Consider the following 16,782-nt stretch of genomic DNA (forward strand, 5'->3'; position numbering starts at 1 on the left):
GGCTGGAAGGCCTTTCTTCCTGTTTAAAGACAGTAACATTTAGAGCTTTAAATGCTATGTCAAGTTAAATGTTATAATGTTTCACAATCATGTATTTAAACACAGAAATCTGTTTATTTACCCAAACAAAACAGAGGAAATGATTCCAGCCCTCAGGTTTTGAATTCTCATTTAAATATGTGAACATCAGTCCACAACTTAGAGATGTTTGTGTATCTATGTACCTCCAAAATACTCATATTTCATAGGCTTTTTCACATTAATATTCACCAACAGTATCACAAAAGTTCTTTTTCTTTTACATAACTGTAAGCAACAGTAATTCTAGAAACACTAGAGAAAAAAAAGCATAGCAATGTCCACAGTTACAAGAAAAAGTGCACATTACTTGGTCACAATCACAGTCATTACTTGGAAAACTATATGTAACAAGTAGATATAAAATATCACTGATGCCTTAAACTCATTGTCAAAAACGGAATTACATAAAATTTTGTACATGAAATAAGGCAAATTTAGGAATGCACAAGAAACTTGTTATTTAACAAAAGCTAAACAACAGAACAGATAGTACAGTAAGCATAAACTAAGGTACTTTTTTCTATATACTTAAAAATAAGCCTGCCGTAGTGCACAAAGAAAACACCATTAATGTGTAATCAATATTATAAAATCAGAAATAGAGGGGTTGGGAAGAGTGGGGAAGGGGAGAGAAGAGTTTTATTATAGTTGCAGCTGCATCCATTTACAGTTTTGTACATGTTTTAGCTAGGCCTGGGAATTATACAAATCATACCAGAAGTGTCAGTGAACTTCCCTGGTAAGAATTTTGTTTAAATTAAGGAAAAGAAAATAAATACACACAGAGTGCAAATTTTCAGATTGTCACTTGCAACCTCTTAACATTCATCATCAACATCCAATCACAACTAGAGGGACTTGTATAGGACAGCAGCAGCGATCATGGAGTTAGATGAGCTCACCGTAAGAAATCAGTTTCTCTTTTTTATTTCTCAATGATATGTCTTTTTTTAAAAAACCCTCAACTCTTTATTAATTGCTAATAAAGCTGCAATATATTACAGAATGGAGCTGAGAATGGTATGAATGCAGGAAATGCATGCTTCCTTTGGAAGGTATTCCATAGATGACAATTTACAGTACACGGGGGAAGAATTATCCAGCATCAAGAGTTACTTGTTGTAGAAAGAATATGAAGTTGGGGAGAAGGGCACAGTCAGGGGTTCAAGAGAGGAAGGGGGGACTTAAAATAGCTCCTCAAAACATTTTCAGGACCAGTGAAAAAGTTTACCAAAGTAAAAATGAAAAATCTTGAATGAAAACAAAAATCTCTCGTTTTGTTTTTTATAAAAATTACATTTTTTTAAAATACAAGATCCTTTTAATTGCAATTGTGCCCTGTAGCAACAGGACATTTGGCAACGTTTTGCCATATACTGCAGCTTTAAGTCCGATGAGTCAGTATCACATTCCACTAATATTGCACTTGGATCTTGAACCATATATTTTTAAACCATCACAGCATCTTCTGTTTCCTCCACTTGTTAGAACGAGTTAATTTCTAGCCACTTTTTCGATATTTATGCTGACACACTAAAACAAAAGCAATAGGCTGGACACAGTAAAGTACCTCGGAAGTACCAGAGGTCGAAGTTCACTTGAAGCACCTTAACACATCACTTTATGGATCAAGAACAGTGTGGCATTATGGTAATTAACTCTCCTAAAAGACTGTGCAGTAACTGAAGTGTGTGCTCTGGGAAATCAAAATGTCATTAGTGGAAACTCTGAGATAAGACCAGGCCAGTGTGAAGGTCACATGACTCAGTTCTGCTGCAAAATGAGGTTTTCCAGTTCATCTGCAGAACGCAATAAAAATGCGGCTGATTCTCGATACCCTGCCACAAGCTGCCTCACTGCATTTATTTCAGTCGGACTCAGCTGGGGTCTAGAGCTTGAACTACTGGAGGATCCAGAGCTGGTTGCTAACTGCCTCTTCATACTGAGATCTGTTGGACCTGCAGATAACAAAGGAAAAGAAAAGAAGCTTCAGATCTGCTGCCAGAGACATTTCACAGGTTTTAGCTACAAATGCAGAGTAGCAAAATCCACTCTCTGCTGGGTGCCAGTGAGAAGCAGCAGAAACAAGCAAAAACTGCCTTGTTGCCTTGACAGGAATCACAGCAATTTATATTTATACACGACAAAGACCCTTTAAGTTCTACTTATGTAACGTGAGGGGCAAGTCCACGGTCTGCAGAAAGTTATCCTCTGGGGGCTATCCCAACAGCGTAAGCCACTTGCAGCCCAACACTGCCCTGGGATCTGATGCTGGTGAGCAGGCAGAAGGTTCACCTCCTGTGCCTCCCCCAGCTCCAGCTGCCATTGTAGCCTTCGTGGCAAGCTGCACACTTGCAGTTTTTTATCACAGAATATCAAACTTATGTTCTCCCGATTATCTATTCTCACATTTTGTGCTTCAGTCAGCATGCAGCCAGACTGTGAAGCCCTTACAGATACAGATAAACGGTCATTCACTTGACTAGCCCTAACACCATGTGATTGCTTATATAAATAGCTGGACATGAATGAGATTAGGCTGGCGACAATCTGGCTGCCTCAGTGAGGGTACACTATCAACCTGCGGGGGCTGCATACAACTGGCAATATGTTGCAGGAATCTTGTAAGGCCTGATCACTGACAAGAGAATCTGCAGCAATCACCATGTTGCACTGGCAGCTTATACCAACATACTTAGTTCATTTAATCAAAGAATATTCACAAGAGCACGTATGCTGCAGAAGACAGCACTCCTGAGGGTAGCCTGCAGGTTACTGTGATGGGCGATAACATCTGCCATTATGCAGTTTGGCTTTGTGTGGAATTTCCCTGTTTGACTATAGTTAATAATCAGCTAAGATATATCATGCTTTGATGAGATGTTTCCATTTTCCACTTAACATAATACATTTTTTACTTTCTGGAGTGTAAATCTGGACAGGTAGAATTGGACTGAGGACTTTTTTAAACATAGAAGGATACAGATGGCAAGTGTGCCTATGAAGCAGCTTATAATGTGCAAATCATTAAAAATACGAGTCATTGATTTTGACAGTGTAGCAGATCTATACTTTTGGCATACAGAAGATCAGACTAGCCTGATCTTCATCTTAATACTCTCTTAGAAATTGGGATCAAGTTATCCAAAGCAATGTATCTTGCTTTCCAAAGAGAAAAATGTCACTGTTCAACTTCACCTGACAATGTATGTCAATGCCAAGGGTTTCTCAGCACTGGCTCACTGGATGGACCTTGCTTCCTAAGAAGATGGGAACAATTTTAAAATTTAGCATCTTCAGCTGCAGAATACAGAACACACCAATTCATACTGTAGAGGTTCTTCTAAATAACCCCACCAAAATCACAAGATTCAAAACCAGACTCACAATCTTAAGCACTAATGGAAAGAGATGTACTGATTTTCAGAAGCTGAAGATCTGGTCATAAACCTTTTTCTGTCTTTTATGCTTATGCAGAGATGTGGCTCAGATGACAAAGAATGTAGAGATTGCCATATCCCCAAGCTCACTGAAGTTAATAAAAATCTCTTCTTGAGTGAATGAAAGCAGGGCTGGGACTATGAAGAGAAAATTCTCAAACAGACAGGGCCCTATTAGATCTTATTTCCTACTATGCAACTAGCATGAACAGCACTTAGCCTTACAACTGTATCATCCAGTTTTACACAGGCATAAATGAACTGACTTTTAAATGACTTCCAGTGTACAAAGCATAAATAAAAGGACAATTAGTTCAGTGAATTTGTTTCACTGTGACCTCACGCTGCAGGGAAACAATCACAGCATAAAGAAGCTCAGAGGATATTTCCAAGTAAAATCTTAACCCAGCACAGAGAAGAAGGGTATACAAATCATAAAGCCAGCTGGATTGAATGGTTGTAAGAAGCCATTAAAGACTTCTATATTTATTGAGGTGGTAGTGAAAAATCTACCACTGACATATTGAGGGCATTGTGCTCCATATGAACCCACTTTAACTTTTATGTTCTTTCCTTGACTCTCATTCATATCACAGCCAAAACCATATATTGCGGAACAGAGCTCTTGCAGCAAGGCATGTCTTTTTCTGAGACGAAACTGAAGGGCTTTTCTCATTGCTAATCTAGATTTTTAAGGGATTGAATAAATTTTATATCATAATATTATTTCACTCATAAGAGGAAAATACATAGAAATGTGTTTGTTTGCATCTCTGAGGTTTTCCTTACAAAAATTGATGACACAAAGTAAAAGCACCAATCTGAAAGGTAAACTAGGAGAAGACTAGATGTCCAGCACACGTAAATCAGTGTAACTCCTCACAAGTCCATAGGATCACAGTGGTTTAAACAAACAGAAGATCCAGCTCTATATTCCTAGATGTCTGGATTAACTATCATGAGAGAAGTTTTTTAACTGTTCCGAATATGTATCTTCGAACCCCTGAAGATACTGGAAACAAAGACTGAGGAAGTGCAAATCTGCAGTCTGCATACATAAGGAACCATCAGAACTCAGGACTCCTGTTGGTCTGGGGGACTTCTTTCTTATACAGCATTCTTATACACAAAGGAAAGAAGAAATCTTGGGTTTTAACTTACCCCAGCTCCTTCAAGCTACTTGTGTTTGGTTTTTTTTCTATATACTAGGAAAATAGGATTTTACTTTACTCCCTAGCTCCTGTCTTGTATTTAAAAAGTCACAGTGCTGTCCTCCTTCCCCTCAAATAAAAGCCTTCTGAGCAAAACAACAAAGAAATCCACACACAGAGAAGAGTGATCATGACTATGGTTTCAGGACAGTCAGTACCCTCATGCCTTTCCAGGAAAGGAAGCTACATGTGCCGGCAGAAAGCTGAACAAACCATGCTCGATGTAAGGATAAGGATTTTAGTTATTTTAATTATGTTATGTGACCCCCTACACCTCACTTCCAAAGTCTGTCTATGACAACTCAAGCTTTATTTCTGGAAGAATACCCTAAGTTACAGGCTAGCCCCTGGATGTATTACACTGGTCTCATCTTTTAATTGCTTTACTAGACACTCACTTGCAGAGCTATTGATTCTTAATTGTCCAGGCAGCTATATGCTAAAAATGCTATCAGTTATCTGTAGCTTCATCAGTCATACCTGGTCATTCAGAAAATAAGGAATAAATACATCTTATGCTTAGAGTGTAGATTTTTCCTGTGTAATCTCATGCAAATCAGCTACTGAAAGGTGGGAACCTAAATATTACTCAGAAATATCTACCACATTTCTTTACCTAGACAAATAAATCCAGCTGAATCTGGATATTCTGAAGTCTTCAAATAGCTGGTTAAAGTAGACACTTCATGTACCTATGTACCTCTATCTCCAGAAGCCATCACTATGGATGACTAAATTTGGAGAAAACTGAACAGCTTTGTCATCATTTCTTTTTATAACCATCCCTACTTTTAATAGAACTATTTCCTTAGTTTAGTTGACATTATTTAGTAAGCTGCCAGTCTTCACAGGAACAAGGAAGTGTATCCTTGTACACAGGGAAAACTATGTATGTTTGCAATGAATTTTGCAGTGTTAGGTTCCTCCAAGGTGACACTGCACATTTTAGCATACAGCTTCCTATCCTGGAGTACTTCAGAACAATTAAAAATCATGACTGCAAACATTGTCAGGTTCCACAGTGTCTGTGTTCAAGCAAAGATTAAGCATATATCATAGAGATGAAGAGAGGATACTTTATTTCTCTTAGTGCATACTATTATAACTCACGATTGTCACCTTCCATGTTTTTATGACAGCACAACATTCTCTTAAGCAGTGGGTTTAACAAATTGCTGAGACAGTTCCTTTCTTTTATACTCTTTCAGAAGACTGAAGCATTGTTCTTTGCCTCTTGTGAAGGCCACCTGATTGACACTTCAACATGGTAATATTTTCGATTTGCCACCTCAGTCCAGTTACATAGACCTGATGGCCCTTGTGAAATGAAACTGTTCTTTTTGGAACAACATCAAGCTGAATATGAGAACTCTGAAAACCTACTCTTAATGTGCTAGACATTTATCAAATTAGCTGCTTGGAATACCTAAAATTAAATACACTGCGGGACAAATGGCTTTTCTGTAAATTACAAAACTCAAGTGGAACTAGTTATTGCCTCGTGCATTACACATTAGCAACATGATTTATATCAAATTCCAAAATATGGATCAGACATGGACATGCTGTTACTGATTGCTTAGACAGTATCAACTGTTTCAGCAAAAAGCCCTTAAGAATTGTGTGTTGTCACTGGGTAGCTACCAATCTTATAATTAACAGCTACTGAGAGGATAATAAATGTGTCAATGACTCTCAAAATGGTTATCACTATTGCAGATACTAATTCAGAATAACAAAAAGAATTTTTAAAAGTTATATGTGCTTAAGCAGCCATGCTTCTACATTCTCATTAATAGCTGAGCAACCTTTTTCATCAGTGAAGATGTAAAAAGCAGTGGCACTTAATTATAGAAAAATACATGTGCCTATGCCTTGAAATCTTTCTTGCCCATCTTTTCTGTTGCACCTCTCCCCTTTTTTACCATAAGTGGCTCTAAAAGTATGCACTAGATTCTCACATACTCCAATAAAAGTAAATAGAAACAGCTATCAAAGTATGCTACTTTTCCCAAATCAGATGTATTTATTATTGCAAGAATGTTTTATTGTGACATTATGCATCTGTCAATGTTTCTTTGCCTCCTGCCTTCAAATACAGAGCAGATGTGAGTAACACTATTGCTTGAAGTGCCAGAGCCCAGATCAAGAAAACAGGGACTAATGAATTGGATTTTTTAAGTTTCCTTCTCCCTTCTACACCTTTCCCTCTGGAAAACACACCTTCAGCTAAATTAGGTAGCAGAAAAAACTGCTGCGTTGCCTGAGGAAAGACATATGAAAACACAGAAATGCCTGAAAACACAGAAATTATCATCATGCATTTTCAACAATCATCAAACACACTGGTTTGCGATGAAATGATTATGTGAGGAAACAGTAATGTTTCCTCTCCACCACAGGAGATTAATTAGGTGGCATACACCTGCCTTGTCGTAATGGCTGTCTCCTGAACTATGAACAAAGCTAGAAAAGTAGGATACTGCCCAATACATCCACAGACATTCCATCTCCATTCCTACGGTGGGAGCAGATTAATACTTGCATATACCATGTGTCTGATAATTCGAACAGGAGCAGGTAAGGGGACGAGGAATGTAAGGACGATTTTATTATAGAATTTAGCCAGCATTTCCCAGCAAGAAATTCCCACCTTTGCCACAACACTGGTCAAACCATTTAGCATCTCCCAAGCCCATATTTTGTTTTTTTAAAATGGGACCAAATGCACTCTCCCAGGTTCCTAACTCTATCACCCCTGTTCTGCATCCCTTCATGCCCCAGGCTCCAGCTGTGTTGGAGCTAAGCTGTTTTGTCTCATCTCTTTCCACTTTGACACCATTAGGGTAGCACTGAGAACACAGGAGACTGTGCAACAGTAGAGGTATAAAAGAGAGCTGGAGAGATCAACCACAGCAAAAAACTTTCAATTCCTACATCATGGCCAGCCATGCTGCGGATAACCCAGTCAGCACTTTAAGAATTAGCTATGTACTGGATATGCTCAGCTGGACTTGTTTGTTTTTTTTCCCTAGTTTATTGCCAAGAAGCCTCTACTGATCATGGAAATACCAACATTTTACAGAAGGTTACAACCTCACCAAATCTGAGGCTGCAGAAATGAGGCATCCTCTTTACTGCCACATACAAAAGTGAAGCAGCACCACACAGCAGCATCAGCTCCAGGAGCTTCCCCCAGCTCATCTTCAGCAGGTCTGTGCCACCTGAAGGTTCAGGAGGCAGAAGGACGAGGAGGCAGAAGGATGGGGAAGACTGATTTGCTTGTGGTGTGAACATATTCAGACTCGATGGGAGGACTCACCTGAGCTGGAAGGGGACTGGACGTTTGTGGTGCCTGGGATGCAGTGCTGAGTTGCAGCTGTGGTGGAGGTAGGCTGCAGATCTGTGTAGAGAAACAGAGACACAACAGCTGCTTTCTCTTACCATGACATGAGGGCCTGTTCTGCATGGCCCATCAGCCACTGAGTCTGAAACATCCTCTCTTTTCACACACACAAAGGGAAATGACTGACATTTCCACCTAGAAAACCATGTAACGATGAAAGAAACAACCTCAAATCCTGTCCACACCTCTTAGGGAAAACAGACTTCAGGAAAAGTGGCTATGGAGAGCAAGGCTCTAACAAGCCTGCCCTGACTTCAGAGAGTGCTGACAGCTGACAGTCAGCAGGAGAGGGTGGATGGCAACCCACTGGACAGAAACACATGGGGAGGTGGGGCAATGCCACACTGTCAGGAGAGGCTTAGACAGCATGCAGGGACTTCAACAGCTTCTGGCCACAGCAAGAGATTTTGCTCCTAACATAGCAGCCTGCCTCTTATCCTCACCCTCCTGCCCTCGAGCTGGGCCATCCCTCCAAGCTTGGTCCAGGTGTGATGGAGCAGGGCCAGCTGAAGCCTTGGTGGCTGGCTACAAGCTGGCAAGCAAGTTTTGTTTGCACCCTCTGGGCTACCCGACCTTCTAGATTCTCCATTCAGTTCTGTAGCGGGAGCTGCATTAGCCTTAAAAAGAGAGCCATGGAAATCCACCCTTCTCAAAGAACAGCTCTCTTTTAAGATTTGTAAGAATCAAGGACAATGTACCCACAGGCTTCTCCCCAGCCCACAGATTTCTTGGTGATGGGGTAAAAGTTTTCAGCCAAGCTGGCTTGGCCTAAAGGGTTTAAAAGCATGGGGAAAAAGAGACCTTGGTGCTATAAGCCCAAGCCTTTTCCTGCTGTGCTTTTTTTCCTGTCTACAATAAAGGAGGGGTCACTGTACCAGCTGTTGCACTCTGCTTGCTCATATTGAGCAGTCACATGAAGGCTTGCCCCATACAGTTGTGTAAGGAGCTAATTATGATTCTATAATTAGCCATGTGAAAGGACAGGCTGAGGAGAGAAACACTGCAACAGCAGGCACAGAAAGGTCCCAGAGCCAGAGCCACCAGAACAGCTGGGCAAGCAGATAGCTAAGGTGGGATCAGAGTAGGGGTGAACTTTATGGGAGAAGAAATAACCAAATTAATTGAGACACAGTGCAAAAAATACATGCATCAGTTGGAGTACTAAATAGGAGAGCTAACTAGACACAGTCATTATATTACTTATATTACAATATATTACAGAAAAAGGCATTCAAGCATTGAGTTTTAGTTACCTTTTGCAGCTTTTCCTTTTTTTTCTGCTTTAGCAGATACACAAAACCAGACTGCATTTGTCTGTACACACATCCTGACTGAGGTGTATATTACTTTTTTACTCTAGGAGAACATTTGTAAACATGACAAGAACATTTCATGGGTTACTAAATTGAAAAGGAAATGCATTCTTAATTTTTTTCTTAGGTCCTGAAAACAATTCACGAGCAAATACGCTATCCTCCAGAAAGGGAACTCATTACCATCATAACAGCCTTGCATATGTTTGGAACAAGAGTCCCTGAAACAGCATAACAACTGCAAACAACTGCCCTGTGAGGTCTAAGAGGGCAATGAAATTTTCTAGTGCAAGTAGGGAAAGGCAAGCAAGAAGAAATGTTTGAGCCTATGTCAGTATGCAAACTGTAAGCATCCATTGGTCCCCAGCGATGCTGCCCAGGGAAATGCAGTGTTCTGCACAGTTCCCTGGCTTCATTGGCTGTGCAGCATCCGGCAGTTCCTGAATAATCACTGTTTGTCGTGTAGAACCTATCTTGAGCTTTAATTGTGAAAAACCACTGAAGTCCTCCATGGTAAAGGTACAGAGAAAATGTTGCTTCTAAATCAGAAAGCAACACTAATTTATGATGTTGGATTTGTACCTCATTTTTTTAAAACTGCATGCTGAGGTGACACAGAATACTTTTGCCTAAACCCCCCAATTCACTGAAAAATGGGAGTTACAGAACTGTATCTTATTACAACAGGATTGAAGGGAAGAACAAATACACAAAACAGTTGTGATTCCTCACAGTTTAAGATTATGTAAATCAGGACAAATCCGATGGTTTCTGCTGACAAATAACACATGGGGAGTTTAATGCTACTCTTAGTTGGGTAAAAGAGCTAATGCCAACTGTTTTCAGTGGGAACTGGCTCAGATCTTCTCTGACACAATGTAAAAGACAATTTTAAAGTTCTTGTTCATTTTTGCAAGAAATCAGATTTCCACAGCCTGTCTTACTCTTATGAAAATATTTGACCAGAGATCAAATTCAGTACCTCATGCGTTTTTCATGCATATGGAAACCATTGTAATCATCATTCACTCTTTAAGTCAAATACTTTTGACAACTAAAATATTATCTTTTAAAAGCCTTTTGAAAACTTAATGCAAATCATTCACATATCTTTGAGGGGTTTGGGATGTGGGGGGACATGAGGAAGCCGACATAACTGAAGGTCACCAGGACACCATATACCAATAACTCCTCACAGGCTGCAGTCCTGATGGTGTTTTGAAAATTGCTTAGCATGCTGAATATAGAGGGTGTAGCTGAACAATTACCATCTTGCCTATGTCAGCCCATGTACTGAAACAGCACTCTCCTCAGCCAGAGAGGGATCAGCCAGGACAAGCCCCCAGGGATTTCCCTGTCCTCTGAGACATATTTTAAGTATGGTTCTTGGAAGCAAGAGACCATCAGGCTTCCAGAGTAATCACTTTGTGCTGACAGACAGACAATACCTTTGTTATCAGAATGGGCAAACCTTGTCCTTTGCTCTGAATTTGTATGAAATCAATGTGGGGGACTATTTCAAACAAATAATACAATTCATTTACATTTGTCCATTACAAAATCTTGTTAATGTAAGAAGAAAGGAATGTTGTCTAAATCAATGACACCGCTGGTTTTTTTTCAGAGGGTAATACAACCTTATGGTGACACATAATTACCTGCACCATTTTTAGTTTAGGTTATAGATGGATATGCTGATTTCTCATTTAACACCTGGTATGCCAGATCCTTATCTGCAGTAAATTAAAGTAGCCAAAGAGATCATGTGAAAAATCCAGGTCAATTCATTTATGTTACAAAATACCGAGTTCAGTGTTTTCAAACTCCAGCCACAAAGGCAATGATGGCCTCAGTTTGTGATCAGTATAGGTGAAGACAATAATGACAGAGTAGGTCCTCATAAAGTTGTGTGAATCGACTGAAGATCTAACCTGGCATTTTTTTACTCAGCTTTGTTAGAGACTGCATGCTCAGTCTTGCCCTATTGTGAATTAGTCCCTTGGAACTGAAAGGAGACTAGCATGCAGTGAGCAAGTATTTTGCTCAGCAGTAGCTGTTTGTGGGATTGTGTTCCTGCTCATTATGTGATAATAGCCTATGGATATCGAACTCCTTGGACTAGCTCTTTGTGCAGCAGGGGGAAACGTACACATGAGCACATATACACACAGGCACATTTTGTAAGGAAACTCACCACTGCCAGAAGCGTCGTTGAGATTTAGCAGCCCACCTCCGAGCCCTCTGTAACTATGGTAACTGTAGGTCCCATTGCCATTGATGTACAACACCTCCTGTGTGCTGGAAACAGCTGATGTTGAGTAAGTGACCTGGGCTGGTTCCTGTTTGTACTGCTTGTCAGCCGGAGCAGCCTCATCCTGCAAAAACAAGGAAAGGTTTTGAATTATTGTTACATTTATCCTTGCACGAGAGGGTCTTTTCCACGGTTAAGACTCCACATTTATTGTTTTCAGAAAAGTATAATGCACATTAAACAAGCACAGATGAGTTTTTGATTGACCATTATTTCTTTTCAGAAAGAAATAAACAAGAATATTAGGTTTCCTACAAATCTGAGAATATTCATTTGTGTTCCACAAGCCAACCACACTGTTTCTCAAAGGAGAAGATGCATCCTCTCACCCTGAAGAGGTCACAGGCTCCTGCAAAACCCAACTCTGTCCAGAAATAGCATGGAAAGGATAGAAAAAATCCATTATTTTCTGAGTACAAGAATGATTCTTCCAAGCCAGCGAATCCCATCTTTCCTGATAAGACAAACCAACAGAGAATGCACTAACCACTTCTTTTATGTATCAGCCTCAGAAATGACAGAAGAAATAGAGGAATGGAATAAAGCAGCATTTCCTATGTTTGCAGAGGGCTGAGTGAACATCCATCCATACAAGGGCCAAATGATAAGCAGGTGTCTACGAATGTGACTTGAAAGCATTTGTTATGCGTGTATGAGCAGTTGCTGTTTGTACATCATGAGTTGCCTTCAGTGCTGCCTGTTTGCCTCTTAGATATCTGCACAATATTTAACAGGATTTAGCACAACAGCCCTCCAATTTTCCCCTAAAGAAGATCATGTTTTAGGTGTATTTTTTCCCCTTCTACACTTATTACTGCTACTGCTTAGAGCACCTCACCTCCACACATCATCACAGAATGCCCCTGTAGCAACTCTAGCAATGACACAGGTGAAAAGAAAAGCATTAAGATAAGATTTAATGTGTTTTTATAGTTGGAAATGAGGAAAACGATCAGCATGTGACTGTTCCACCCACCACGGGGACCTGAGTGCCAGCACTTCTGATTTAGTCTGCAAATATACTTGAACTCTTTCTTTTAAGTTGTAGACTTTTTTCATGGGCCTGATCTTATACTCTTATCTAAGGAAAACATATTTCAGTGGTTTCAAATGAAATGGATCTACAGAAGATCAGTGTTCAAGAAACAGAGGTGAGAATGTTTGCCAACACTTCCAGAGTAGTTAACTGAAAAATGGCAGCTCAGAATTATCCCTCCTTTATGTAAGACGTTGTCCATTTCATTCCTCTCTCCCCTGCACAATCCTTTTATGGCTGCTAAATATACCAAACGTATTAAGAATGCTCTAAAATATCTCAAACCCTTTTTCACAATGCTTACTTAAAAATAAAAATGTGTAGAACAGCACACAACAATCAAATAGTTCAGTGTCCAGTGTCTGTGTTGATGCAAAAAGGGTACTGAAGCAGCTTTCCTGTTTGCATTAGAAGCAGTTGCCAATTCTACCTCTCAAATAAGACACTACCAGCTTCTGAGATTAAGACATCCCTGTCTTGTAGATATTTATTGGTGAAAGAGAATTGGGCACAACTGAGATGACCCAGGAGAAGGTATATATATTGTTAACAGATATTTTAATATTTAATACAGAACACTGAACCATCAGATAATTAATTCCATAAACAATAAGAATGGGGCCTCCTGGGCATTAATATGAGCTGAGGCAAAGCTTTGTATTGTTAAAAAAGCCGGCTAAAATGGTCTCCTATGCATTTTCTCAAGTAATAATAGGCTTAAACAAAGAGCCAAAATTGCAATGTATTTTTGTCAGGGGTTCAACTTTAACGTAATTCACCTTTTATCTCCAAAGGCCATTGCTGCCTCTTATAAGAGAAAATGTATTATATTCTTTGAGAAAATATTCATAAGCTATACAGTAAAGATCTACCTTGGCAGCAAAGCTTAACTCATTGTCCAAAACTTTAACATTCTGAAGGCTGATGTGTTCTGTATCCGTATGTCTAAAACTAGATGATACTTCCTGCTATAGACTCAGAGCCTCATTCTCACAAAGAGCAGGAAAGGATCTTCTGCAAATTTATCGAGGACTGGACTGTGCTCTAGGAGTGCAGTGCAAAGGGAACTAACTTTTATGGCTGAGCAGAGTATCTCAGGGGGCCTCTGTCCTTACCCTGACTGCCTGGAACCCACAGATTTGCTGTCCCTGAATTTACATGTCCTCCAGAGTCAGCACACTGAAGAGCTAACAGTGAGTTCCTTGCAGAGCCGATGCACTGAGCTTCTAGCAAGCAGTGCCTGTCCAGAGGGCGTAGTAAGTGCACTTGGTGCACCTTGGTGTGTACCAGCCCTTGTGCCAGAGTGAATGGCCAACGAGTGGGAGACTTGAGTTCTGGCTCATTTTTGCAATGCACGGTGAAGAGGCAGAAAATTTGGGATGCCAGGTCTTCGCTAGCTGTGGTGAGGAGGGGATCTGAACTCAGAGCTGCCATCTCCTAGCAACCAGGCTCAAAGCAAAACTATGGTGGGAGTTGTACCTGAAGCTGTGCCACTCCATGGAAAGAAACACACGATCCATAGGGCTACAGAGATAGCAAACAGACAGGGTTGTATGACTCAGTTCTCTTTCAGAGAAATGCTGTCCTGGGAGGCTTCCAGCCCTGCTCCCTTCCAGCTACTCCCTAATGCAAAACTCACAAGCTGCTCTGATGGGAGTCCAAGGGTAGAGCTGCGTTGGCAAAGGGGGAACTTGGTACGGAACTAACTGCAGCCCTGTGCACCATGGTGCGCCATGTGCTGGAGCTTGAGGTGGAGCCCAGGAGTACTGCCTTCCTGGTGGGGAAGGCACTGCTTGGAGGGATGAAAGGAATTGAGGAGGATGCTGAGCTCAGGACTCCTGGGTCTGCACATGAGCTCTAATTTCCCGGCCACTATACAAAAGGTGGCTTCCTCTAAAAATTACATATACTTTTAAAGAGCAGACCAATTAACTGTACCTAAATGATGAATACATTACTATGCATTTCAGACCTGAAATCTGGCCTCCTTTAAGTGCTTAGCTCACTGTTTCAGGTTGACTAAATGCAGAAGGGCAGGATTTCTGGTGAGCATTTTTTGAGCAGGCTCAGGTGTCACCCTTACTGGTAGGATTATGAACCATTAGACTGGTCCAGAAGGGTTAGATGTTACATTTCATATATTCCCCTGGGATTTAAGCAGTTTTCAGAAATGTTTTGTACTTCAAAAGGCAAAACTGTCCTTTTTCCTTGCAGCCACACCACACATAGAGAAGACAGGCTCACTCTTTCTTGGGGAGAAAGAATGTGAATATCACATTCACTTTTATATACCTGAGATCTATTCTGTATAGATTCATCCTCTTCTTTTTATCCTAATTGCCCTTGCTTTTAAACTACAGTAGAGATGAAATAGTGTCGTTCCAGAACTGAGATTTTTTTTCATATCTGTGTTAGTCATTCAGCACTTCTTGTTTTCCCCATATTATGTTTACACTTGAAAGGCTTACTAATTTATTTTAAATGTTATTTTAAAATAACACATTTTAATTTCATCATAATCAGTAAGAATCAACCATTTATTAATATGTTTGACCTAACTGCCTACAACATAAACTGTTGTAACTCATAACAAATTTCTAAAACCTGTGATGTAACTAACCATTTTAAAACTATTTATAATTTACCTTTAACAAGCAGTATGAACAAGATATGGATAAAACATTTGTCCATCTAGAATTTGACTTATACCATCTTCATTTTGTATATGGCAATGGAAATAAGTCATCCTTCCAATAATATTTCTCTTCTGAATTTATTTTGTAGAAGTAACTTAAGTCTTGAGCATATCATCTGGAAAATGATGGAAATCACAAAAATGCAAAAATACCTTTTAGGTCCAAAACATGCTAAAATACAAAATCATCTGTTTACTTGAAAAATGGAAGCATAAAGTAGATACTGTGACCCACAATTTGGTATACACCAGAGATACCTATGTCTCAATTTTATGTCCATGTCTGTACTAGAACACAATTTTTCTCCTTAGAAAAGGCAGATAGCTACAATTTATTTCATTTTATTTTTAGTCAGAAAGAAGCCTTTTACTAACCCTCTAAGGACAGTGCATAATAAGAGAAGATTTCATGATCTATTGCATAACCTGTTGCATTGAAGAAACCCTGCTCTGCCCTAACTGATATTCTGAGAAACTAATAAATAGTTTAAATGGAAATACCACCCAAAACACCACAGATGCTAGTGCAGAATGTCATGACTGTGATACAAAGACCGAGGGTCCCTGGCTGTGTCCCAGCCTCCTGTTCATCATGCCAGCAGAGGCACAGCATACACATTTCTTTTCAAAAAGTCTGTCTTTTCTGGAAGCATCTCTAATAATGCCATTGCTCCTTTGTGCTCCCAATCTTCTTCACTGCCACCAAAAAGAATATAAAAAAGTAACAGCTGGTTAAAATAAAAAAAGAAAAAAACCTGGCAAATTTGGGCTATATTGAATTTTGATCCCATATATACAGAAGTGTCAGAACTTTTCCCATTCAGAGAGAGCAGCGCTATTGCCTTGGCTCCACTGTTTGCAATAGGCATCGATAATATGTAAACGTAAAACCCCAAAGGGAATGTGCATGCAGCCCAACTCACATGGACAATCCTAGCCAACTATAAAGCTAACAAAACTTCTGCAACTAGAATATAAATGGTAATGATGTAAAAATGGCAAAGACGCTGAAATGCATTTACCTACCGCTTTCACAAAATGCAGTGCCTACCAGACTCACAAATTAACAGCTCTGAGAATGATGGCTTTTAACTGCCCCTATACCATGGTGATTTTTCCCTACTCAGTTAGAAAAGAGACAAAAAGGCACATTTTTGTCTCATCTTTCTCTATACATACTTTTTAAATATGTGAAACCAAAAATTGTGGATTGCCTATTGTTCTTGTCAATAAACACTTCTCTTAGAATGCCACTTTGAAGTTAGGAAAACTAAATGCAGCTTAGTCTT

General features: G+C 39.8%; 1 protein-coding gene across 3 annotated transcripts in view; it reads right to left on the reverse strand.

Annotated features, from left to right (window-relative positions):
• Positions 1–486: 486 nt before the first annotated feature.
• NOL4 (nucleolar protein 4) overlaps positions 487–16,782 on the reverse strand; it is a 196,310-nt gene continuing 180,014 nt past the window's right edge. For 2 of the 3 annotated variants that reach the window (XM_065669358.1, XM_065669357.1), the window contains 2 exons: positions 11,646–11,826; positions 487–2,039 (listed from right to left, as the gene is read on the reverse strand). In XM_065669358.1, the coding sequence (XP_065525430.1) occupies positions 1,846–2,039; positions 11,646–11,826 (375 nt within the window). In that variant the 3' untranslated portion in view covers positions 487–1,845. Of the gene's footprint in view, positions 2,040–8,054; positions 8,136–11,645; positions 11,827–16,782 lie in introns of all 3 variants that reach the window. The other variant, XM_065669356.1, reaches the window with a different exon arrangement.

This window comes from Lathamus discolor, chromosome 2 (assembly GCF_037157495.1).
Source record: "Lathamus discolor isolate bLatDis1 chromosome 2, bLatDis1.hap1, whole genome shotgun sequence".
NCBI classification, from domain to species: domain Eukaryota; kingdom Metazoa; phylum Chordata; class Aves; order Psittaciformes; family Psittacidae; genus Lathamus; species Lathamus discolor.